Source organism: Oryza glaberrima, chromosome 5 (assembly GCF_000147395.1).
Source record: "Oryza glaberrima chromosome 5, OglaRS2, whole genome shotgun sequence".
In the NCBI taxonomy this organism is placed as follows: Eukaryota; Viridiplantae; Streptophyta; class Magnoliopsida; order Poales; family Poaceae; genus Oryza; species Oryza glaberrima.
Genome location: NC_068330.1, coordinates 18792172 through 18816123, shown reverse-complemented (window position 1 = coordinate 18816123; position 23952 = coordinate 18792172). Strand labels below are relative to the sequence as shown.

Here is a 23952-nt window from a genome sequence, read left to right as displayed (position 1 = left end):
CTTAACCAAAGTTGATTAGCGATGGAGACGTAATATATAGTAGTGTGTTCTTAGCTATAGCTTGTTGGCTAAAAGAAATCATTGGAGGAAAAGCAAGAGGTGTGTGGTGTGGGGTGTGGCCGTGTCGACGGGGACGTTTCGCTTGTGTTGGCTAGATGATTCCATCGTGCAGCTTGATTAGTGACTGGTTAACGATTTAATTAGGGCGCGCATGCGCAAGCTCTGGCGGTTGTTGATTTTGGACTCGGGAGAGACCCGGAGACCGGCTTTGTCGATTAGTGACGTCTGTCTCTACCTAAACCAAACCTGTCGGTACATGTAGAGTGCTCTTCGTCGTCAGCAAAGGCGCAATACTTCTACACCGTAATTGCAACTCAAAAGGAATCAGTGACTACTCCTCGCATGCATTTACCGCAAAAAAGGTAGTGTTACTTCCGCATGCATGTAAACACGAAGATGCAACTAAAAGTGACATTTGTTGGACTCCTTCAGAATGCTATTTTACACGAAGGTTTTGTTAAATTCCTTACGTTTCAAACAATTATATAGTACTAAAGAAAGATATGCAGCATTGAAGGTCTTAACATAGAAAATTGAACATTATATAACTTCATAGTTCTTAGGATAAATTTTTGAAAATTTACATAAGTATAATATTACGATCAAAATCTCTTATTATAGTAAACTTGAATATAACATTTTCATATGCCAAAAGTTTATATTTTATTTTTTTAATGGTCACAGTTAAACTGACTTGTATTTAAAACCAACCCATTTTTAATTAAAAAAAAAGGAGTTATGCTGGTTGCTATAGTACAAACACCACAAGAATTTTTCCCCGCACGATAAGATCACATATGCTAGTTCAGTCTTCAAAGATGTCCTTTGAATCAAAGGATTTATATAAAAATTTTATAGGATTCAAATTCTATAGGAAATTTTCCTATTTGGTCCTTTGATTCAAAGGATTGAAGCTTTGCAAATCCTATGAAATTCCTATGGAATGGCACATTGCATGTGGATTTTGGAGGAAATTTAGCAAGAGCTCCAACCTCTTGAAAAATTTCCTTTGAGTCTATCTCTCTCATCCGATTCCTGTGCTTTTCCTGCGCTCCAATCAAACGACCATTCCTGCGTTTTTCCTATGTTTTGCAATCCTCAGTTTTACACTTCAATTCCTGTCAGAATCCTGTGTTTTTCATATTCCTCCGTTTTTTCTACCCTGCGATTCAAAGGGCCCTTATAGAGGTATGATATGCATACACACACACACACACACACACACACATATATATATATATATATATATATATATATATATATATATATATATGTCGATAGGGGTGTGTGCGTGCTTGTATATGAGAGCTGATGTGATCTGTATCTTGTTTCAAAAAAATATCAATAGGAATGACATAGTGTATTCGATATGATGTGTAATGTAGTATACATAGGAGATGTGTTATAATCATTAATTAGGTGGACGCTCACTTGTTCATTGCATGTCCATTAAATGATTATAATTTATTTTAAAAAAAATATATTAATATGTAATATATCACTTTATAAACATGCAACTTCAAATTTAACTTCTAACTATTATAAAAAAATAACAAATTTGTTTGTGAAAATATGTATACCCATCAAAGTTTGATATGTTTCAAGTTTGAAGTATTTTATAGAAGTCGGATTATTTTTTTGTTACAATTGGTAGAAGTCAATTTTTTTTATCTTACATAATATTTTATCTTATCAATTGGTAAAGTGTATATTACATAATATTTTATCTTATCAAATTTTAAATTTTTTCATAAACATTTAGTTATATATAATAAACGAGTGGATGTCTATTTAGGTGATTAAAAGAGTTTATATTTGCTACACTCGCTCGACTGTTTTGGTGTAATAATTGGCTATAACTCGTTGAGCAAAGGCCTGAATGATATTGTATTCCATTTTAAAAAAAACACAACAAGAAGAAGTTTTCATGTGTTACTGCAAAAATCTGTCTATATCCACACGCCACAGACAGAGAAGAACACCAGTACCCGCAAGTACTACTGTTGCTGTAATCACACGGCCCCGCGTTGCAATCACTCTAGTCCAGGGCCGGATCCAGCATGGGAATGGTGGGTCTCGAGTCTCCATTACTGAAGTGAAGATGTTGCTGTAATCACACGGCCTCGCGTTGCAATCACTTCAGTCCAGGGCCGGATCCAGCATGGGAATGGTGGGTCTCGAGTCTCCATTACTGAAGTGAAGATGTTGCTGTAATCACACGGCCTCGCGTTGCAATCACTCCAGTCCAGGGCCGGATCCAGCATGGGAATGGTGGGTCTCAAGTCTCCATTACTGAAGTGAAGATGTTGCTGTAATCACACGGCCCCGCGTTGCAATCACTCCAGTCCAGGGGCGGATCCAGCATGGGAACGGTGGGGTCTGGAGTCTTCATTACTGAAGTGAAGACTATGATAGCCCCACGAAGACCTCACTAAATATTTTTACCATATGTAGATGGCGTTGCAATCACTCCAGTCTAGGGGCGGATCCAGCATGGGAACGGTGGGGTCTGGAGTCTCCATTACTGAAGTGAACACTATGATAGCCCCACGAAGACCTCACTAAATATTTTTACCATATGTACATAGGAGGGGGGACGGTAACATTATCTAGTTTGTTCAGATCCCACTGCTATATTTTTTTGGATCCGCCACTGCTCCAGTCAAGATATTTGTATCATCATCATCGACAACACATGGCGACTGAAATGAAATGTTACATTTCAGGATAGCCAAGCGACGCGACTGACCAAGGGACACCTACCAAGGCCGTCGGAACCGATCGATCTGCTGCCCCGCTGTTGGTCACGGGAGCGCTTCCACGTACGTACAGCTCCGCTCGATCTCTCGCCGTGTGCCCCAGGACGCGCACGCGCAAGCGAACCTGACCCCAACGTCGCAACAGGAGCGCGCGCGCTGAGATTTCCGCGAGAGACAGTCGATCGATCGGCCATGCATCCAAGCAAGCTAAGCTATATATGGCGGCGCGCGCGCGGGGTGCACGTGCCACCGCGTGGGCCACGGGGACGGTGTATTCGCGAGAGGGGGCAGTGGCACGTTGGGTGCATATGCGCAACAGCGGATGGCGCTTTTACCCAGCCAGATCGGCACGCTAGTAGTTTAGTCCAGTAACTGGACTGGACTCCAGTTGCCTTTGCTAATTAATCAACTGGGAGCAAACTAGTTAGCTGCTTGTCTTTTTTTTTTTTTTTTGCCCACTGTATATAGCAAGTTGTCAATGAGCATTTACTTGTGGATTAGTAGAAGTTTGGAGTTGGTCTGAGAATAAGGGTAGATGGACAGTGAGAATGACGGCATTTTGACTTGAAATTGATCCATCATGAACAGGTAGGACTTTATATTCGAAGGAGCTACCCGACTTATCCGTGCGCGTCTGCATGAAGCTCGAGTCATCTTGGATTTTACTCGAAGTTAAGACAAGGCAAATGGGAAAAAACAAGAGCAGGAGAGGTCGCCAGCTCCCTTCAAGCAAGTCCATATTTGGGTAAAACCCATATGCATATGGGAGTAGCTTCATTACGGAAGAAAGATGCGAATGACAGACCGTCGTAATTCCGCAACGGAGAACGAACAGAGACGCCCCAGGCCCATCAGAATTTGTATCGTCACCATTGATTGCGATCCACATGGCCCATCAAATCATATAGATAGGGAATAAGTCCATATTGCCTCCCTCAACTCTTGCCCTTGATTGAATCATCTCCCTCAACCGCAATACCGGGTATAACGCCTCCTCTATGTTTGAAAACCAGAACAAATTGGCTCCCTCGGCTGTTTGGATAGTGGTTTCGTCCTACGTGGCACTTATAGGACCCACATGTCAGTGAGAAAAATAAAAAAAATAATCCTATATGTCAGCCATTCTAATCTTAATTATTTTTCTTTTCCCTCATCTCTCTCTCTCCCCTCTCTCTCGATCTCCGACGAGGCGACGACGACCCACCCGCCTGTCCGTCCGCTCCTTCCTCGGCTGGAGCCAACAGTTCAGTTGTTCGCCCGCCGCCACCCCTGTAGCCCTATGCCGGAGCAGGCTCCTACGAAGGTCACGACAGTGCTCGGGGTGAGGGACGAGCACGCGGACGGCCTCCTCTAGCCCGTTGACCTCGCCGTCCTGGTCACCGATGCCCATGCCCACTGGATTTGTGCGTGACGAGGCCGAGGGAGGCAAATCCGGTGGTGTCGCGCCCCTCCGCCGCCCGGCGGCACATGTCCCGTGCTCCCTCGCCGCTAGGAGTGCTTCGAGCAAGAAGAGGGTGGAGGAGTGCTTGCGACAAGAAGTCTACGAGAAGGCAACGACACCGGCGAGAGGTGGCAAGAAGTGCTCACGCCATCCTTGCGACACGATTCAGTCAAGCGGCAACGCATATGCCAAATCGCCATTCTTGCGATGCGATTTAGCTCTCATCACTCACCTCTCGTCTCGCCAGCAAGTCAGCAGGGAAAATCACCATTGGCCTTTTCGGCGACGAGGTCCCCGCCGGTGCGTCCCGGTTCTTGTCGCTTGGTGTTGGCTAGTCAAGATTGTGTGGGGCTACATGCAAGCAGGACGGCGTGATGTCACACCCGGCCATCCCGGCGACCGACCGGCTAGCGGCGGAGATGGACGCCGCACGCGCGCGCAATGCAGTGGGGACAGGAGTGGCGTCCACACAACTCCCGCGGGCCGCGGCAGAAGGCGGCGAGGCAGCGGCGACCGAACAACTGAGCTTGTGGCGCCCGTCGAGGAAGAAGCGACCGAGCGGGCAAGCGGGTCGTCACCGGACACCGGAGGTGGAGAGAGAGAGAGTGAGGAGGAATAGAGAGGTGAGGAAAAAGAAAAACAAATAATAGGACATGTGGGGGTTATTATTTTTTTCTCGCTGACATGTGGGTCCCCTAAGTGCCACATAGGACGAAACTACTATCCAAACAGCCGAGGGACTCAATTTGCTCTGGTTTTCAAAGATGGAGGAAGCGTTATACCCGGTATTGCGGTTGAGGGAGGTGATTCAATCAGAGGCAAGAGTTGAGGGAGGCAATTTAGACTTATTCCTAAAGATAGAGAACAACAGTGTGAAACTGGCCTTCCAAGTTCCAATAATAGGCCTAGTTTAGTCTAGACCTACAACAGAAGACGTGACCCACGTAGGCCCACTTAATTTCGATCGCAATCAATAGCGCAAAAAGTCACTGTACATCCTTTAACTATATGTTGAGTTTGATTCACATACCATAATCGGAAAACCGGGTATAGAGTGCACCCTAACTTCTAAAACCGGATCAATTGACATCCCTCGACAGTTTACACTATGGTTCTAGTATTACGTGGCGCCTATGTGGCAGTGGCTCCACTTGTCATCCTCTTTCTCAAATTATTAGCTGTGACCCATATTATCAGCACCCTCTCTCTCCTCCCTACTCCCTCCTCTATCTCTCTCCCTCATCTTCTCTCACCACAAGGCCACATGTCATCGCTATTTTTTGCCTTGTTGAGAAGTTTGATGCGTTCGCAGCAGCGAGGGAGCCCGAGTGATGCTACGTCAAGCTCGTTGCCACTCTTGCGTGAGGGCTCAAGGACCAAAACCAGGCTCATCCTCTATATAGCGCGACCAGCGCCTCCGCTTCAATATCAGTAGTGACACCGACCAAGCGCCGAGCTCCTCCTCACGAAAAAAAATTCTCCGCGGCAGTCCCGTATGATACTTCCCGTGCGATAGTGCATAGACTAGTGATGTGTGTCTCGTATGCTGCAGCCCAACTACCCGAGCCCTTTCTTTGAGCCCAGCTAACGTCTCCCGCAACACCGCATAGACCAAGCCATATCACCTTATGTAATTTCTTTATGTGCTAGATTAAGAACACTAATTCCAAATCCAATTCCAACAAGATACATTGGAATGAGAAGATAGGAATCGGCCTTCAATATAGCTACAACAAACCTAACATCAGCTGCTTGTCATCGATCATCATGTTACTGTCGTGGTTCGTCCGGGTCCTTGGAGCACGCCACCATGTTCAAGTCCATCCCCAGCAGGAACACCGACGGCACCAATAAAACAGGTGCTAAGGACGGCGGCAAGGCCCCGTAGATTGTGCTATACGGATGGGTGGTGGGTGGGCCACCATATGGATTGGTGGAGGACGGAGCCGTGTAGCTACCGCCGTCGTCTTAAATTTTAGGACAATGGACGAAAGAGTTATAGCCAATCTCATGGAGGAGAGGCGGTGGGTAGAAGTCACCAACAATGGTAGACGCACGACGGAAAATGGTGCCTCAATGAATTCTTGGGCAGCTTGGCTCGCCGGAAGTTGTGGCTTGGCCTACTTGGTATTGTAGGACAGGTCAGCTCGGCTTGGGATGCAACAGACATGACATGCGTCACTAGTCTATGCAATGTTCACGGGAAGCGTCGTGTGGCACTACCCGCGGAGATTATTTTCCTTCCTTACTTTGGCTCTCGCATGCGTGGAGGAAGGAAGGTTTAGGCAGAGGCTAATAAGTGGATGGGTAAGCTATAAGCAGATCAAGATCTTTATCAGCTGCGCCGTACAACACGTGCCTCTGCTCGACCAGGTACCGTGTAGTATCACGGTTACGGTAAGTTGTCGTGATCCTTTTTTTTTTCTTTTGCCTGTCTTATGGGAAAACTATTGTAAACTTTTAAGATGACGTTTTCTTGTTGTTTACATAACTTATAAAAAAAATTAATAAGATAGTTAAATATATGATAGGTCAATTCAAGAGCGTGAGCTAGTCCTCACGAAGTCACTGATTTTCCGAGCTTTTTCCCGAGACTAATCCTGTAATCCAAGGCTAACCAAAGACTAATATAAAGGCACCCCGCAAGCGTGAGCATTATCCGTGCAGTGAGACTAATTTCTGGCCAAGCGTGTGTAGGAAGCGCCACGAGCGCGTGACTGCTGCGTGCATGCGCATGCGGTGCGCCCTTGTCAAGAGACAAAGCCCACTAAAGAAAAGGACTGAAGGAGAAAAACTCGATCGACAGACTTCCACCAACGCGAAGCGGCACCAAGAAAGACCGTCCGCCGGCATCCGTCGCCCACCGATCATCCGATGGCGTCCTCCTCGGTGGCGGCGACGGCGGCGGAGCCGGGGCCGCACGCGGCGGGAGAGAAGGTGGCGGCGGCCGCGGTGTTCCGGCACGAGGGCATGCTGGCCCACGACGCCGGCCGCGGCGTGTTCGGCAGGGGCCTCGACCCGGGCTTCCTCGACGTGCTCGACCATCACCCGGAGAACGCCGACCGCGTCCGCAACATGGTCTCCATCCTCCGCCGCGGCCCCATCGCGCGCTTCATCTCCTGGCACTCCGGCCGCCCCGCCCACGCCGCCGAGCTCCTCTCCTTCCACTCTGCCGGTCAGCCCCCAATTATAATCTTGTAGTCTCAAATCCTGAAAAATAATAGACCCACTCCAGTGCCTTCTACTTTTAGTAGAAAATAATCTGAACCGTTCATCTCATTTGATCATAGGGTTCAGATCTATTTCTATTACCATCACATTTAATGGTAGTAGAATTTTAGAGGGGTATTTTTGTCCATAAAAAATTATTTGCGGAGGGATATTTCCGTCTTTCCCGAGCTCCAGCTGCCGTTGCCCCGTGTGCTGCTCCTCCTGCTGGCCATCTATGGCGCCACCGCCACCCGCTCGCCACCGCGACGACTCGCAAGGGGAAGCTTCATGAACTGGATCGTTGGAATGGGTTTCACGCAGAATTCTAGCGAGATGGGCCTATTCACGTTACATTAGCTCGGGTAAAGAGGAAGCAAAGCACAAATTTAATGGATCAGGCTCACGGAAGTTGAGCTACTTCTTTTCATAGCAAATTCAGGATGTTGATTCTGGTATAGCAATAGAGCATACTGTCCATGTCCAAATTAAATTCTTGATTCAGATTCAGAATTAGATTCTTGATTCTGGTGAAGTCATCCACGAAAATTAACATTACCGTGCCTGCTGATGCTGAGGCTACAGAAGCTCCTGCTCTCCCGCACCAGCCTCCTCAACAGCCGGCTCCACGCACGTCTGTAGCTGTCGTCGCGGTTGCCGCCGCCGCCGGCGTCGTCGCGCGAGAGGAGGTAGAACCACGTGGGGCTCCTCTGCACCGCCGCCCCTGTGCGCATGCCGGAAGTCGTCAGGGCGGCGCTAGAAGCTCCTGCGGCGGGGAAGCGGACGCCGGCAGAGAAGGGAACAAAACAAGAGGGGGCGCCGAAGAGTATTGCCACTGGTGGAAGGGAACGTGATGCACAAGCGCCGGCGGCGGAAGGAGTCGCTCTCTCCACCTCCGCTCGAATGCGATGGATGAGGAAGCGGTGGCAGCGCTGCTTTTTCTGAAACATCCTAGCGATCCACGACGAGAAATAAATTAAATGCCAAATTGATCCCAAATCTATCTTAGAACATTACTAATCTACCCTTAAAAATAAAAGGTTCAGGTTAGTCTACTCGTAGTACTCCCCCGTTTCGAAATATTTGACACCGTTGACTTTTTAGCACATATTTGATCGTTCGTCTTATTCAAAAACTTTTGTGAAATATGTAAAATTATATGCCTACATAAAAATATATTTAACAATGAATTAAATGATAGGAAAAGAATCAATAATTACTTAAATTTTTTGAATAAGACGAACGGTTAAACATGTGCTAAAAAGTTAACGGTGTCAAACATTTCAAAACAGAGGGAGTATAATATTACCAGTAGAAAGCACTGGAGCATTGCTCGAAAAATAAAACTTCTGATTGCCTTGTTATCATCATTGATCATCTGCTCTTTGTGTCTTGTGACTTGTGAGTGCTACATGCCATTTGCAAAAGGAATTTCTGAACATAAGTGCACTTAGTAAGTCCTAAGTACTATCTATGAATCTTGTCGTGGTTGGCAGAATACATAGAGGAGCTCGTGCAAGCAGATTCTGCTGGTGCCAACAACAACAAGATATGTGAATGCACTTTCTTGAACCCTGGTTCCTGGGATGCTGCGCTTCTGGCGGCTGGAACAACCTTATCAGCGATGAAGCACATACTAGACGGGCATGCCAAGATTGCCTACGCCTTGGTCCGACCCCCTGGCCATCATGCGCAACCCGACCGTGCCGATGGCTACTGCTTTCTGAACAATGCCGGGCTTGCAGTGAAGCTGGCTCTGGATTCAGGGCGCAGAAGGGTCGCCGTTGTTGATATCGATGTGCACTATGGAATGGCACTGCAGAGGGGTTCTACCACACAGACAGCGTGCTGACGATCTCTCTTCACATGAAGCATGGTTCATGGGGTCCATCGCATCCCCAGAGCGGCTTGGTTGATGAGACTGGTAAAGGCAGGGGTCTTGGGTACAATCTCAATATCCCTCTGCCTAATGGCAGTGGGGATGCAGGGTATGAATATGCGATGAATGAATTAGTCGTTCCGGCCATTGAGAAGTTTCGCCCTGAGCTTATGGTTTTCGTTGTTGGCCAAGATTCTAGTGCGGTGAGTCAAGTTTGTGCCTGTCTTAGGCCCTATTTCTTTCAGCTTGGGATTATTATAATCTAAATTATTAGGAGTAAGCTAAAAGAAACATACAACTTATTGAAGTAGCTTATTATAATCTGGAGCCCAGTTTATTATAATCTGATAAGCTCATTTAGGTGAGCTTTTTTCAGATTATTGGATGAAAAATTACCCAACATGCCACCCCACTCCCTCTTTAGACTTGCAAACCCAATAATCTAGGCTCTAATAATCTAGGAAATAAACAACTAACCGCTTATTCTACTACAGATTATAACAATATAGCTTATAGTAATCTGACTCAATAATCTAGATTATAATAATCTTAAGCTGAAAGAAACAGGGCCTTACACAGTTACACTTAATCATTATGTTGGAGTAATAATATTGGGTCTCTTTAAAATCCCCATCAGCTCAATCCTAATTTCACCACATTGTTTTACAAAACGAAACTATCTATCATAGCAATAAATTGTTATTGTTTTTGCTGCATATGTTTTAAATCATACATGAATCAGACTAGTTAATTGTTATTATGCCCATGCAGTTTGATCCTAATGGAAGACAGTGCTTAACCATGGATGGTTATAGGAAAATTGGACAAATAATGAGGGGCATGGCTGATCAACACAGCAATGGTCAAATACTGATTGTCCAGGAAGGAGGTTATCACATCACCTATTCGGCATATTGTCTGCATGCAACGCTGGAAGGTGTTTTGAATCTGCAGGCCCCATTGCTTGATGACCCATTGGGTTTTTATCCAGATGATGAAAAATACACCATGCAAGCCGTGGACATCATCAAGAAATGCTGGAAAGAATCTATTCCGTTCTTGAAGGATATATAGAAATCCAAGCCTCAATTTCATATCAAGTGTCTAGGCTCATGGTCTTTCGCCTTAAAGTACATATGTACTGGAGAAGCATCCGAATGCTTGCCCCTCTCATGAACGACCTCCAAATTTTCAATTCTCACTGGTATTGTATGTATCATGTAGTTGTACCATTGTTTACTTGCAGAACCAGTAAGAAATAACAGGGGTTAAACAAACTAGACAAAACTTCAACCCCCTTACTATACAGCAGAAGCTCCTATATATAATCCCATATCCGGTAGTGGAGGCCATGGCAGATTTCACCATTGTTTACTACTCCCTCCGTCCTCTAATATAAATGATTTTGAAGTTTCGCTTGCACTGTTTGATAACTCTTTTTATTCAAAAAATTTGTGCAAATATAAAAAAATGAAAAGTTGTGCTTTAAAGTACTTTGGATAATAAAGTAAGTCAAAAAAAATAATAATTTCAAATTTTTTTTACAAGACGAATGGTTAAACAGTGCAAGCAAAATGTCAAAATCCTTTATATTAGGGGACGGAGGGAGTAGTATACTTCCTGCCTATCAAAATAAACCAACCTAGTACAAGATGTGACACATTCTAGATTATGCTTGTATATGTGGAGCTTAGTTGTTGAGCTGAATAAGTATAAATACTCCATCTTCCACATTTAAAAATGTTTTGGTATTTCATCAATCGTCTAGATTCATTAATATCCACAAAATTTTAGCTACTTATATTAAAAAAATGCATAAATCTTGACATAAATCTATTCAAAACCTATAATATTATAGTAATATGAAAAGAGGAAGTACTATTAAAGAAAAAACATATAGACTTTGGTACAGCGAACGACAATATATCTATATCTAATATAAAAATACGCAAGGTTTCCGGTGTTTTTTCATCCGTTTTCCTTTTTTCGCGATTTTCCTTTTTTTTCACCGTTTTCCCTTTTTTCCTTTTTTCCCGTCCGTTTTTTTCGCCCTTTTTTCCCTCCCGTCTTTCTCTTTTGTTTTTTTTCGTCCTTTTCCTTTTCGCCCTTTTTTCATCCATCTTTTTTTCTGTTATTTATTTTTTTCATCGCCTTTTTTTCTTTTTCATCCCTTTTTTTCGTTTTTTATGTCGCGCTCTTTTACACGTGAAAGAGTATGTGTACGCGATAAGGATTCATTTTTTTATCTGCCCAGTTTTTTCGTCACCGGGCTGGTAAGGATTGTTTTTTACACACTCAGTTTTTTAGTCACCGGGCCAAACCCTAACGTCGTCGCTACGTAGATCTGCCTCCCCATATGTTCCCTCTTCCAATTAATTGCAAAAATCGATTTCCCGCTACTCCCTATCATTTCCCCCACATGAATTTTCCTTTTAATTTCACTTTAATTTATTGGATTTAATCACCATTTAAAAGTCACTGTTTTTATCCCGGAGTTTTGCATATTCATTTCAATTTGATAAAAACGGAAACAGAAGATCGAGTATATAAAAAACCCTCAACTAATTTTAGAAGATCAAGAAAGATTCGACCGGATTTGACGAGAATGATTAGTTCTAGCATCGTACGGACACGGAACTGTCTTCCGGAGGTTAAGGACGGTAGTCGACCATACAAGCTGAGCCTACAACTCCACTTGTGGGCTAGGTTAAAGAGAGGCAAGCCACGTAGAGGAAGACAACGAGGTGGGTTGGGACTGAGAAATGTATAGCGATAAAAATGATTTTAGCCGTTGCAACGTACGGGTTCTAGTAACTACAAAAATACAACATGGTGCAGCTGGTCCTCGGAAAAAGTACACCGAAGGTCCCTCAACTTGTCAGCGAGATACAAAATCATCCTGGTGCAGCTGGTCCTTGGAAAAAGTACACCGAAGGTCCCTCAACTTGTCAGCGAGATACAAAATCATCCTGGTGCAGCTGGTCCTTGGAAAAAGTACACCGAAGGTCCCTCAACTTGTCAGCGAGATACAAAATCATCCTGGTGCAGCTGGTCCTTGGAAAAAGTACACCGAAGGTCCCTCAACTTGTCAGCGAGATACAAAATCATCCTCGAAGCACAAAACCAGATATACGGGGTCCCTTAACTATACAAAACCGGTCACCCGAGGTCCCTCTGCGGTTTTGACACCGGTTTTATCCTACGTGGCGGCTGAGTCAGCGTGGGACCCACATGGGCCCCACATGTCATGGTGCCACCTCATCTCTTCCCTCTTATTTCCCCTCTTCTCCCTTTCTCTCTCTCTCTCACTTTTCTCAGCTGACGACGGGGGGAGCAAGGCGGCGGCGGGAGGAGCAAGGCGGGGAGAGCAAGATGGCGACGCGGCGGCCGCACCAAGTCCGCCAGCAGAAGAGGAAGGAGCAGCGCGCGGCGGCGTCGGCGGGAGAGGAGGGAGCGGCGCCACCACTTTCACCAGCGCCCACAGCGACAGCTTGCCGGCGCCGCTCGCCGCGGCGATGACGACGACCGTGGATGCCACGACGGCCGCCAAGTGGAGAAGGAGGAAAAGACCACGGCGGTCGGCCGCGCCGGTTGCCGCCGAGTGGAATCCGCACGCGGGCGGGAGCTCGAAGCCGCCCCCTCCCCCCCCCCCCCCCCCCCCCCCCCCCCCCCCGCGCGCCGCCGCCGCAGAGGAGGAGGAGGAGACCATGACGGTCGACCACGCCGATTGCCGCCGAGTGGCAGCTGCACGCGGGCGGGAGCTCAAAGCCGCCCCCCGCCGCTAACGACGCGTCCGACGACTCGCCCTCCACTTTCTGCTCTTGCGGCGCGGGGGCCTTCGCGGACGCCATGGCGGAGGCGGCGGCATCGTGGTCGGGGAAGCGTGGGTGCCGCGACTAGGGGCGGAGGCAACGACGAAGCCGGAGTAGGCCGTGGGGTGCCGCCGGCCTCGACGGGGTTCTCGCGGCGGCTGCATCGCTCCCCCTGCCTCGTCCCTTTCAGTCGTCGCCGCTGACACTACCTTGCTCCCTCCTGCGGCCGCCAAGCGGCGCTGTGCCATGGCGACGGCAACGAGGATGCTGACGGCGGCGTTGCCTCCGCCGGCGCGACGCCGGCTGCCGGACCTCCTCCCCACAGCGCCGCCCGTCGCCGGCTCAGAAAAGTGAGAGAGAGAAAGGGAGAAGAGGGGAAATAAGAGGGAAGAGATGAGGCGGCACCCTGACATGTGGGCCCACGTGGGTCCCACGCTGACTCAGCCGCCACGTTGGACAATACCGGCGTCAAAACCGTCGAGGGTTCTCGGGTGACCGGTTTTGTATAGTTAAGGGATCCCGTATATCTGTTTTTTGCGGTTCGATGATGATTTCGTATCTCGCTGACAAGTTGAGGGACCTTAGGTGTACTTTTTCCGCTGGTCCTCCAATACTCGGCCCACTTTACTAGGTTCTCCATCAGACAACGAGGCCCACCAGAATTTCGATCTTATACGGCCCACGCATATCTTGTTAATTTCCAGCGCTGCGAGCCTGCACGAACTCACGGAGCCCCGGAGGAAGAAGACTCTCGGTCAAGAGTCAAGACTTCGACCAATCGACCAACACGAAGCGGCAAAGGAAACGTCACCGTCGCGGCGTCGCCGATGGAGTCGTCCGCCTCCTCCTCGGCCGCGGTGGCGGCGGAGGGGGCGCCGGCGACGGGGGAGCAGCTGGCGGTGTTCTGGCACGAGGGCATGGTGGCCCACGACGCCGGCCGCGGCGTGTTCGACTCGGGCCGCGACCCGGGCTTCCTCGACGTGCTCGACCAGCACCCGGAGAACGCCGACCGCGTCCGCAACATGGTCTCCATCCTCCGCCGCGGCCCCATCGCGCGCTTCATCTCCTGGCACTCCGGCCGCCCCGCCCACGCCGCCGAGCTCCTCTCCTTCCACTCCGCCGGTTAGCCCCAAATCTCGCTATCTCAAATCTTGGGGAAAAAAAAACTCTAATTGACTTGGCCCATAGTTAGCATTCTCGATTTTTATTGATTATCTGTTACGGCGATTGTTACATCCTCATTTGCATATGGAATCGCAGAAGATTAGTGTACTTAATAGTTTGTATAAATCTTGTTATGGTTGACAGAATACATAGAGGAGCTCGTGCAAGCAAATGCCGTTGGTGCCAAGAAGCTGTGTGAAGGCACTTTCTTGAACCCTGGATCCTGGGGTGCTGCGCTTCTGGCGGCTGGAACAACTTTATCAGCGATGAAGCACATACTAGATGGACATGCCAAGATTGCCTATGCGTTGGTCCGCCCCCCTGGCCATCATGCGCAACCGGACCGTGCTGATGGTTACTGCTTCCTGAACAATGCTGGGCTTGCAGTGAAGCTGGCTCTGGATTCAGGACGCAGAAAGGTTGCTGTTGTTGATATTGACGTGCACTATGGAAATGGCACTGCAGAGGGCTTCTACCACACAGACAGCGTGCTGACGATCTCTCTTCACATGAAGCATGGTTCATGGGGTCCATCACATCCCCAGAGTGGCTCGGTGGATGAGGTTGGTGAAGGCAGGGGTCTTGGGTACAATCTCAATATTCCTTTGCCTAATGGCAGTGGGGATGCAGGGTATGAGTATGCGATGAATGAATTAGTTGTTCCAGCCATAGAGAAGTTTCATCCTGAGCTTTTGGTTTTTGTTGTTGGCCAAGATTCTAGTACAGTGAGTCGAACTGGCATCTATCTTAGTTCATTGCATTTTGCATTTGCTAAGAGTCTAAGATTCCACACTATCGTAATATAATTTTTCTTTTATGCAACTATAGCTGCTGTTTCATTTGACAAGCAAGGTTTAATGTACTTATATAATAATTTTCTTGCGTGTTCAAGAAAAAAAAGTGTACTTATATAAACAATCCTAATAAATTCGGATAATCTTTTGCCATCACCTAAGAAAACAACAACATTTTGATTACAATATTAGCACTAGTCAATGGTGTAAAGATTTAATTCTTGTGTTTATAGCTTTATATATCTAAACCAAGGCAATACTATCAAAAGAGTTCAAAATAATCTGTCTCTAGGATATTCTGAAATCATTACTATGTTGGAATAATAATTTTGGATCTTTGCGAAGTCGCATCTTACCAAAACCTAATTTCACCTTTTCCTTGCCTCCCTGAATAATGCACCACTCATATGCAGTGATACTTAATACATTGTTTTACAATACGAAACTATCTATCATAGTGATGGTTTAACTGCATATTTCAAAATTATATCTGAAACAAACTTATTAATGGTTGTTATTCCCATGCAGTTTGATCCCAATGGAAGACAGTGCTTAACCATGGATGGTTATCGGAAAATTGGGCAAATAATGAGAGGCATGGCTGATCAACACAGCAATGGTCAAATATTGATCGTGCAGGAAGGGGGTTATCACATCAGCTATTCGGCATATTGTCTGCATGCAACACTAGAAGGTGTTCTGAATCTACAAGCCCCGTTGCTTGATGATCCAATCGCCTATTATCCAGAGGATGAGAAATACACCATGAAAGTTGTGGACATCATGAAGAAATGCTGGAAAGAATCTATTCCATTCTTGAAGGACATATAGAAATCCATTTCTTTTAGATGCGAGTGCCCTTGAACCTCAATTTCATATCAGTGCACCGTCTATTCTTATGGCCTTTTGACTGAAAGTACATGCATTCATTGGAGCAACATTCGAGTGCTTGTTCCTTTCATAAACCCCTGATTCCCAAGTTCTCAATTCACATTGGTATTGTACATACATCATGTCAAACTCTACCATCTTATATTTGTGGACCTCAATTGCTGCGCCTAATAAGTAACGCTGACTAACAGATGGGCTGTTTGATTATGCAATGGGGCATTGGGGCTACAGCCACCTGTATTATATAAGCGCACCAGTTCCAAGTCTGAAACCAAGTGCCAAGTCTGAATTATTGTCTAGCAAGGAATGCTACCTGCTGCCACATCACTCGTCAACTTACTGCCTACAGCAATACTGGAAGGTAATTTTTCAATATGACTACTGCTAGTGCTAGGTGATCCAATTGCTTGCCACCCAGTGAATGAATCGTCCATCTGTTGCAAAAGCTGGTCACACTGCCAAGAAATGCCAGAAAGAATCAAATTCCTTTGGAAGTGGCTCTTTGGAAGGAATGCATCCATCTTGTGATTTGCGGGTGTCATCTCGCTCCATGGAACCATATTCTACCTGCGTCAGCGACTTATCTCCGATGATTTTTTGCAGCAAATCATACGCGCCGCAAATGCTTTTTCAGGCGGTGCGATGCGTCGATCTCTATCGAGGCGGTTTCTTTTCCGAGTCCGTGTGTTTGTGGTGAACTGCTCCGTCGTATGGCTGCAATGCTATGCAAAAATTTTGCTCGGTTGCTTGCTTGCGTACCTGGAGTTCTTGAAGAATTCTGTACAGGTGGACTTTTATCTGAAATTCTCTGGTCAACTTCATCTCCCAAGTAGAGACGCGCTTCCGCCGCGGCTACTGCCGACAGCGCTCGTGCAACCTGGCACCGACCGGCCACGAAAGCTGCATATTTTTTTTAAGACGATGCTTAAGAAAACTTAAGGATGGTCTCAAAAAAAAAAAAGAAGAAAACTTAAGGATAAAATTTCCTATGCATCTCCCGGCCCAAATCCCCAATATTTGTTCCCTGTGCGTACGAGTAAATTATTATCAGGAAAAAGGAATTGGTAAGGGTCTGGTATCTAACATTTATGTAGTTTTAGATAAGTTTATTATCAAATCTATAATTTTCCTATTTTGTGGTTTAAATCTATGCTTTGTACTAATAATAAATTAGGTGTTAGATATGTTAGTTTTGCTTATAATATTGTTAAAAGTATTTTTGTAGTTTTGAAAAAAAGTAAAATTTCACAAAACTACAAGAAATTTGATTATTCTGTCACAAAACTACCGTAAATTTGTATCACAAAATAACATATTTTTGTGATAAGATTTCATAAATTGTAGTTTTACTATAAATTTTGACATTGGATCTATAGTTCTATGATACAAATTTTAAAGATATAGTTTTGTGATAGTTTAGTGAAAATATCTCTAGTTTTATAAAATTTATTAACCCAAATATTCTTAAGGGCCTGTTTAGATCCAACCCCAAAATTTTACGTCCTGTCACATCGAACGTTTGAACACTTGCATAAAATATTAAACATAGGCTAAAAAAATAACTAGGGGCTTGTTTGGTACAGCTCTAACTCCTAAATTTAACTCCAGGAGTTGATTCTGGAGTGGAGTTGTGGAGCTGCCTAAACCCAGCTCCACAACTCTAGTACATTTTGTGAGAGAGCTCCACTCAACTCCATTTCCAGTTTTAGTGGAGCTGAAACTGTTTGGCTGAGCTCTAGAGCTGTGCCAAACAGGCCCTAATTGTGCAGACTGCGACTAATTTGCGAGACGAGTCTTTTTAAGTCTAATTATACCATGATTTGATAATGTGGTGCTACAGTAAACATTTGTTAATGATAGATTAATTAGGCTTAATAAATTTGTATCGTGGTTTACTGATGGATTCTGTAATTAGTTTTTCTATTAGGACCCGAACATCCTACGTGACACTCTATATAATATCCAATGTGATATGAAAAACTTTACACAGGTAAATCTAAACATCCTCTGTAGACCAAGACCAAGGGGTTTCGTAGCAAAAGCTCCATCAGGATTCAGGAATCAGGACTGGAAGCCGCCAGTTGAGGGGACGTGAAATCGGCGTCTCGTCAATCCTACGGCCGCTCCGCTCTTCCCTTTTCCCGTGCTTGCACTCCAAAAACGCAAAAACCGCTTTCTTTTGCTTCCGTCCCTTTCCATTCGTCCTCCCTCCGCCTCTCTCGCCATCCGCCGCGGCGCCCACCGAGTCGATCCCCCCTCCCGCCCCCGCCGCCATGGGCCTCCTCTCGAACAGGTTCTCCACTCTCATCTCTCAACCCCTTCCATTACCTGGATCCTCTCTACCCTGCTGCGCCGCTAGTGCTATTTCTCAGTTCATTGTGCGAGGTTTGCTGTCTGCAGCGCTGTAGTTTCGGGTGATTTTTAGCCTGTTTTTTTTTCCTTCAATCTGTGGTTAGGATTGGGAAGGAGACCCTGAAGGCGGGGGATCACATCTATTCGTGGAGGGCCGCGTGGGTCTACGCGCATCACGGTTAGGAGTCCCTCTCGTCTGTTCCTTTTCCCCTCTTTTTAAGTTTTGATTTGATCAGATGAATCAGGTTTCGTTACCTTTTTGAATTTGATGGCTGCCTGCGTCTTGGACCAACCAATGGGGTTAGAACAAGGGATTGATAGACTTCAGAGAATCTAGCCCAGTCTAATATCTGCAAAAGATTTGAATAATTCGGAAGTTTTAGGTAACTAGGTTACTAGGAGATCCATATGCTGTTTGGTGCTTGATTTTCTATATAACAGAAGGGATATCATGCAAATTCTATGGTGGAATTAGATGTGTAGTATATATGTTTGTTCTGTGTATACTCAATGAACTTGTTTTGATGCTATGTTGAAAGCCTTGGGGCAGATGAATTGGATTTGAATTGATTATCAGGCATGTGAGGCAACTGACCTGAATTTTTTGGGGGAGCACGCAAGAGAGTTGCACATATTATTTGTGTTCAGAACTTATGAAAATTTAACGAGGAAATTGCAATAGCAATTTTGTTTTTGCAACTAATAGCAGTTTTTTTTGGGAAAGACCAGCAGAGCTGGGGTATATATTGTACTCCCTCTGTTTCATATTATAAGTCGCTTTGAATCTTTTATAGTCAAACTTTTTCAAGTTTGATTAAGTTTATGAAAAAAATAGTAATATCTACAACACGAAATTAGTTTCATTCAAACTAACATTTAATATATTTTGACAATATGTTTGTTTTGTGTTGAAAATATTGCTATTTTTTTATATAAAGTTGGTCAAATTTAAAAAAAAGTTAACAAAAAAAAGTCAAAATGACTAATATAATATGAAACGGAGGGAGTAGTAGGGAAGATAACTTTACATGAGCACATGACAAGCCCTTGGAAGAAAGAAAACCAAAGAGAAGAAAAATAAAAGATTCAGACGTTGGTTTTTTTATTATTATAAGATTAAATGCCAGGTAGAATACTGCAATAGCAGATAAAATAGATCTTGCACAAGCTGCAGTTGTTGCCATTTGTTGTAGATTTGGGTATGCAGTTACTTTTTTCTTGTAGTCTTTTTTTCCTTTTTTGTAGATATAACTGTATTTTTCATGCAGGAATATATGTGGGCGATGATAAGGTGATCCATTTTACTAGAGGAAGGGGCCAGGAGGTCGGAACAGGAACTTTCATTGACCTCCTCCTTATGAGCTCTGGTCCTAATACAAACACTCCATGTTCAATATGCAACAATGAAGGTGCCACCACCAATACGGAGACAAATGGTGTGGTATCCTCTTGCCTCAACTGCTTCCTGTCAGGGGGCGCCCTCTACCGTTTCGAGTATGCTGTCAACCCAGCACTTTTCCTTGCCAAAGCGCGAGGAGGGACGTGCACGCTTGCCCCAACTGATCCAGATGAGGTTGTTGTGCGCCGTGCCAATCACTTGCTCAGCAATGGTTTCAGGTGCTACAACCTGTTCAAGAGCAACTGTGAGGACTTCGCGATATACTGCAAGACAGGCCTCCTTGTGGCAGAGCAAGGTGTCGTCGGGCAGAGTGGGCAGGCCATCTCCATCATCGGCGGACCTCTTGCTGCGGTGATTTCAACCCCATTCCGCCTAGTAACCACGAATATCTATGGAATGGCGGTGATGGCAGTTGGGGTGTATTGCGCCAGCAGGTACGCAGCTGACATTGGCAACCGGCGAGATGTGCTGAAAGTGGAAGTGGAGGACCTGACTGCTGGGCTGGCGAGTGGCAGGATTCGTGCCGTGGAGAACATCAGTCAGTTGGTTGCTCCGGCAGAAGCCCAAGGTCTGGCCGTAACCGCACCTGTTGCTGCTTAAAGTGCACCACTGAGATCTATACATTACTCCAGACCTTCTGCTGCTAAATTTATGGATGTTTCGTTGTCAAATATCAGCTGAAATTGTGTACCAGAGTGAGCCTCCCATTCAGCAATAGCTGTACAAACAATGAAAAAACTTATACGCCCGTTTCTGCCATCAACTGTTATGTGTGGCTTATCTACTGTTGTATAAATTATGAACATGGAAGTGTGGTGCTTGTCGATTTGCAACTCAAGATTGTGACAGCTCTCTTATTTTAGGCAGTAATTCCACTTCATTAGGAGACGTTTGCTTGTAAGTGGGAAATATAATTCACCTGACCTGAGCCAACTTGGGATGCAGAGGTTAACTTTCATTCATGGCCTCATTGGGAGTTGTTGGGACACGGAAAAACTGCAATTTTGTTTGAGAATTCATATAACAGCAAAGCTCATAAGCCATTTTTTCACTCGAACTTCTATGTTAAAATGCTGGTTTGTTATGATGATCCTGAATTCCTAATCCTGATCTGATTTACTCCCCCTTCCCAATATAAGTGCATTAGAACATGATGTGATATGCCTCTAGGGGCTGTATTTTTCTCTCGCTATATTTAGTTAAAAAGCACAGTCTCGTGCTGTTTTTCCTTAAAAAAAATGATGTGATATATCCTATAACGTCACGTCCCGTTCTAGATGTATTTATATCGGAGCGGGAGGAGTACCATATATAAAGCAACTTGCAAATCAAGGTAGAAGCAGAAATGCTTGGTGCCAGAGCTTCTCGGATCATGGGCCAAATTCATTCTCTCGATCGGATCGTAGCCCATGTGCACTCGGTGATATCTATAGTGCACTGCTAGCAGCTGTAGCAACATATCCACCAGAAGGACACGTTGAAATTTCAAAGCATCATCGATCTAGCAAGACGTACGCTGCATACTGGTACACACGTATAAGAGGAAATGTTTTCAATGAATGGACTCTGAATAATTGAACAGATCGCTCCGAAAAGGAAACCTGCTTTTCAATGTAACCAATAAGGCATCAGACTTTATTACATTAATCTTTTTATCTATCTCACAAGTATAGTTGTATACCCCTTACTCCTCCATGGTTTGATTACTTCGATGAATGGTCTCACTCTGCCGAAGACATATAACTATATGGTTATAAATTATACTTCTGAACAAAGATCAAAAGAAGATGAAAATATCTGGCATAGGATCGATCGCAACAAGAACAGCAGCAAATCAACGAGGAGATCGAGAGGAGTGAAAAATAATAATAATAAAAAATCATGGCCTGCAGAGAGCTGCTTCCAGTCCTTGGCAACCCAACGCGTTGCACCAGACATCGTCGTCGCCGGAGATGATGTCGTGGAGGCTGAGCGCGTCCTCGGGGAGCGAATCGAACGGCTCGTACTTGGCGTGCTGGTCCAGCGTCGACGGCAGGATCAGATCTCCGCCGTCCGTCGTTGGCAACCCCAGCGAGGTGTAGCAGCTGATCTGGTCCACGCTGAAGTTGAGCTCCCCGAGCGCCTGCGCGCACCGCGCCATGGCTGCTGCACCGTGCTCCTCCGTGCTGATCGGCTCGCCGACGAGCCCGTCTTGCCCCGGGCCGTACGCCGCCGCCGCCGCAGGCTGCGCGGCGGCCGGGCTCGTCGTGCGATCGCTCGATGACCCGCTCGAGGTGTCGACCGATTCCGGCACGGCGGCGCCACCGCCCTGCTCCGCCATAGTAGGCTGGTGGTGGTTCAAGAACTTGGCGTACAGCAAGGCCAGGTCAATCGTGGAGCCGTCCGCCGCGGTGGGCTTCTCGTCCGGCGCCGCCACACCCGGCTGCTCGCCGAGGCCGGCGGAGGCGGCCGTGCTGCCGGCCATGCCTTCCAGGATCATGTCGGGCCGGACGGGCCCGTGGAACCGGTGAGAGAACGCCGCCGCGCCGCCGCCGCCGCCGCCGCGCGCCGTCATCGTCTCCCCGACCATGGCGCGCACCGCCTTGCCCCGCCGGTTCTTGCGGCACCCGCCGCCGACGGGCACGTTCCGGAGCGAGCCGCCCTTGGTCCAGTAGCGGCGGCACCCCTTGCAGAAGTAGCGCGGCTGGCTGAGGCTGTAGTTGTTGTAGTAGCAGAACTTGGTGTTGGGCGACTCGCACCGCGGGCAGTTGGGCGCCACCTCCACGTTCGGCCTGTACCGCCGTTGGTGGTGGTCGACCACCACCGCTCGCCGCCCGGCCGCCGCCGCGTACGCCAGCATGCTCTCACAGTGAGAAGACAGCATCGAGCTAGATTTAACTACAGGGAGAGATCGATCGATCTGCAGGGTGGATAAGGAAAGCTACGCAGGATGCAGCGATGATGTGAGAGGTTTTGCAGACGTGAGAGCTTCATCTGAGAGAGGAGAGAGCAGGGGAGAGAGGTCCAGTGCATATATATGTGGGGAAGTCCTCAGGTCTTATTTGACGCCTTTAACTTTTTAAATATATTTGATCGTTTATCTTAGTAAAAAGAACTTTTGTGAAATATGTAAAACTATATGTATACATAAAATATAATCAACAATGAATCAAATCATAGGAAAAAATTAATAATTACTTAAGTTTTTTTAATAAGACGAATGGTCGAATATGTTTGAAAGAGTCAATTGCGTTAAATATTTAGGGACGGAGGAAGTACTATCTCCGTTTTTTAATAGATAACGTCGTTAACTTTTTATCATATATTTGACCATTCGTCTTATTTAAAAAATTTACGTAATTATAATTTTTTTTGTTGTGAGTTGTTTTATCACTTAAAGTACTTTAAGCATAATTTATATTTATACATTTACATAAAATTTTTTAAATAAGACGAATGGTCAAATATATGTTCAAAAGTCAACGGCGTCATCTATTAAAAAACGGAGGGAGTAATTGCCAGCAGCAGCTGATTAGCTAGGGTGAGATGTTTTCTTCGGTTGGTGACGACGCATGTGCATGCAACCAGTATGCGTTAATTACATCGATGTGGTTCGAGTTGCTAACTGCAATAGACAGCCTAGACCTGCAGGATGTACCACTCTGGTACTACCTCCATCCCAAAATAAGTACAGCCATGGATATCCGTGTCTAACATTTGACCGTCCATCTTATTTGAAAATTTTGTGAAAAATTTAAAAATATTTAGTCACACATAAAATACTATTCATGTTTTATCATCTAATAGCAATAAAAATACTAATCATAAAAAAATTTCAAATAAGACGAACAGTCGAACGTTGAACGTGAATAATGCAAAATTACACTTATTTTGGGACGGAGGGAGTAGTATGAATTATGTGATCAGTGGTTTTAAGTACGAAAAAAATTGGCAAACCAATTAAGTACCATCCCCAACAACCAGTGCTTGTGCAGTCTCTTTTGCACACAGAGCAGTGGTGTGGTGATACCTCTTAGTATTATGGCGGGGCGCCATAACAACCGCAAGTGCGATTCATTGATGGGAACGTAGAAAAGAAAAAAAAACAATCACACTAAAAATCTATAAAATTAAAGAAAGACCTTGAGCTGTGGGGGATTTAATTAGCGCGGTAAGATTTGCAGGCGTCAGGTCACCATCGCGAAAGTTTGGTTT

At 45.8% G+C, this 23952-nt stretch overlaps 3 protein-coding genes and 1 pseudogene across 5 annotated transcripts; 3 read left to right on the top strand and 1 right to left on the bottom strand.

The window, feature by feature from the left end:
- Window positions 1-6972: 6972 nt before the first annotated feature.
- LOC127773400 (histone deacetylase 8-like) lies at window positions 6973-11015 on the top strand (annotated as a pseudogene).
- A 2126-nt stretch (window positions 11016-13141) lies between these two features.
- LOC127773399 (histone deacetylase 8-like) lies at window positions 13142-16124 on the top strand. 2 transcript variants are annotated; one of them, XM_052299461.1, is made up of 3 exons: window positions 13142-14280; window positions 14467-14885; window positions 15645-16124. In XM_052299461.1, the coding sequence occupies exons 1-3, from the start codon at window positions 13986-13988 to the stop codon at window positions 15945-15947; spliced, it is 1017 nt and encodes a 338-aa protein (XP_052155421.1). In that variant the 5' UTR covers window positions 13142-13985; the 3' UTR covers window positions 15948-16124. The 2 variants fall into 2 exon arrangements, with proteins under 2 accessions (XP_052155421.1, XP_052155420.1); XM_052299460.1 differs by having other exon boundaries at window positions 13149-14280; window positions 14467-15047.
- Window positions 16125-16168: 44 nt separating this feature from the next.
- On the top strand, window positions 16169-20591 carry LOC127773401 (protein LEAD-SENSITIVE 1). 2 transcript variants are annotated; one of them, XM_052299462.1, is made up of 3 exons: window positions 18136-18300; window positions 18464-18537; window positions 19628-20591. In XM_052299462.1, the coding sequence occupies exons 1-3, from the start codon at window positions 18281-18283 to the stop codon at window positions 20356-20358; spliced, it is 825 nt and encodes a 274-aa protein (XP_052155422.1). In that variant the 5' UTR covers window positions 18136-18280; the 3' UTR covers window positions 20359-20591. The 2 variants fall into 2 exon arrangements, with proteins under 2 accessions (XP_052155423.1, XP_052155422.1); XM_052299463.1 differs by lacking the exons at window positions 18136-18300; window positions 18464-18537 and adding an exon at window positions 16169-16368.
- Window positions 20592-21305: 714 nt separating this feature from the next.
- LOC127773175 (uncharacterized) lies at window positions 21306-22749 on the bottom strand. Its single transcript, XM_052299205.1, has one exon. It carries the CDS (start codon window positions 22619-22621, stop codon window positions 21638-21640), a length of 984 nt encoding a protein of 327 aa, XP_052155165.1. The 5' UTR covers window positions 22622-22749; the 3' UTR covers window positions 21306-21637.
- Between the last annotated feature and the right edge of the window lie 1203 nt (window positions 22750-23952).

What these genes read in the sequence shown, in the direction of transcription:
- LOC127773399 (XM_052299460.1), top strand. Translation starts at nt 13,986, where the DNA reads ATGGAGTCGTCCGCCTCCTCCTCGGCCGCGGTGGCGGCGGAGGGGGCG. An exon ending in CCTCTCCTTCCACTCCGCCG is followed by an intron (nt 14,281 to 14,466) that starts GTTAGCCCCAAA and finishes TATGGTTGACAG; the next exon opens with AATACATAGAGGAGCTCGTG. An exon ending in TTGGCCAAGATTCTAGTACA is followed by an intron (nt 15,048 to 15,644) that starts GTGAGTCGAACT and finishes ATTCCCATGCAG; the next exon opens with TTTGATCCCAATGGAAGACA.
- LOC127773401 (XM_052299462.1), top strand. Translation starts at nt 18,281, where the DNA reads ATGGGCCTCCTCTCGAACAG. An exon ending in ATGGGCCTCCTCTCGAACAG is followed by an intron (nt 18,301 to 18,463) that starts GTTCTCCACTCT and finishes ATCTGTGGTTAG; the next exon opens with GATTGGGAAGGAGACCCTGA. An exon ending in GTGGGTCTACGCGCATCACG is followed by an intron (nt 18,538 to 19,627) that starts GTTAGGAGTCCC and finishes TTTTTCATGCAG; the next exon opens with GAATATATGTGGGCGATGAT.
- LOC127773175 (XM_052299205.1), bottom strand. Translation starts at nt 22,621, where the DNA reads ATGCTGTCTTCTCACTGTGAGAGCATGCTGGCGTACGCGGCGGCGGCC.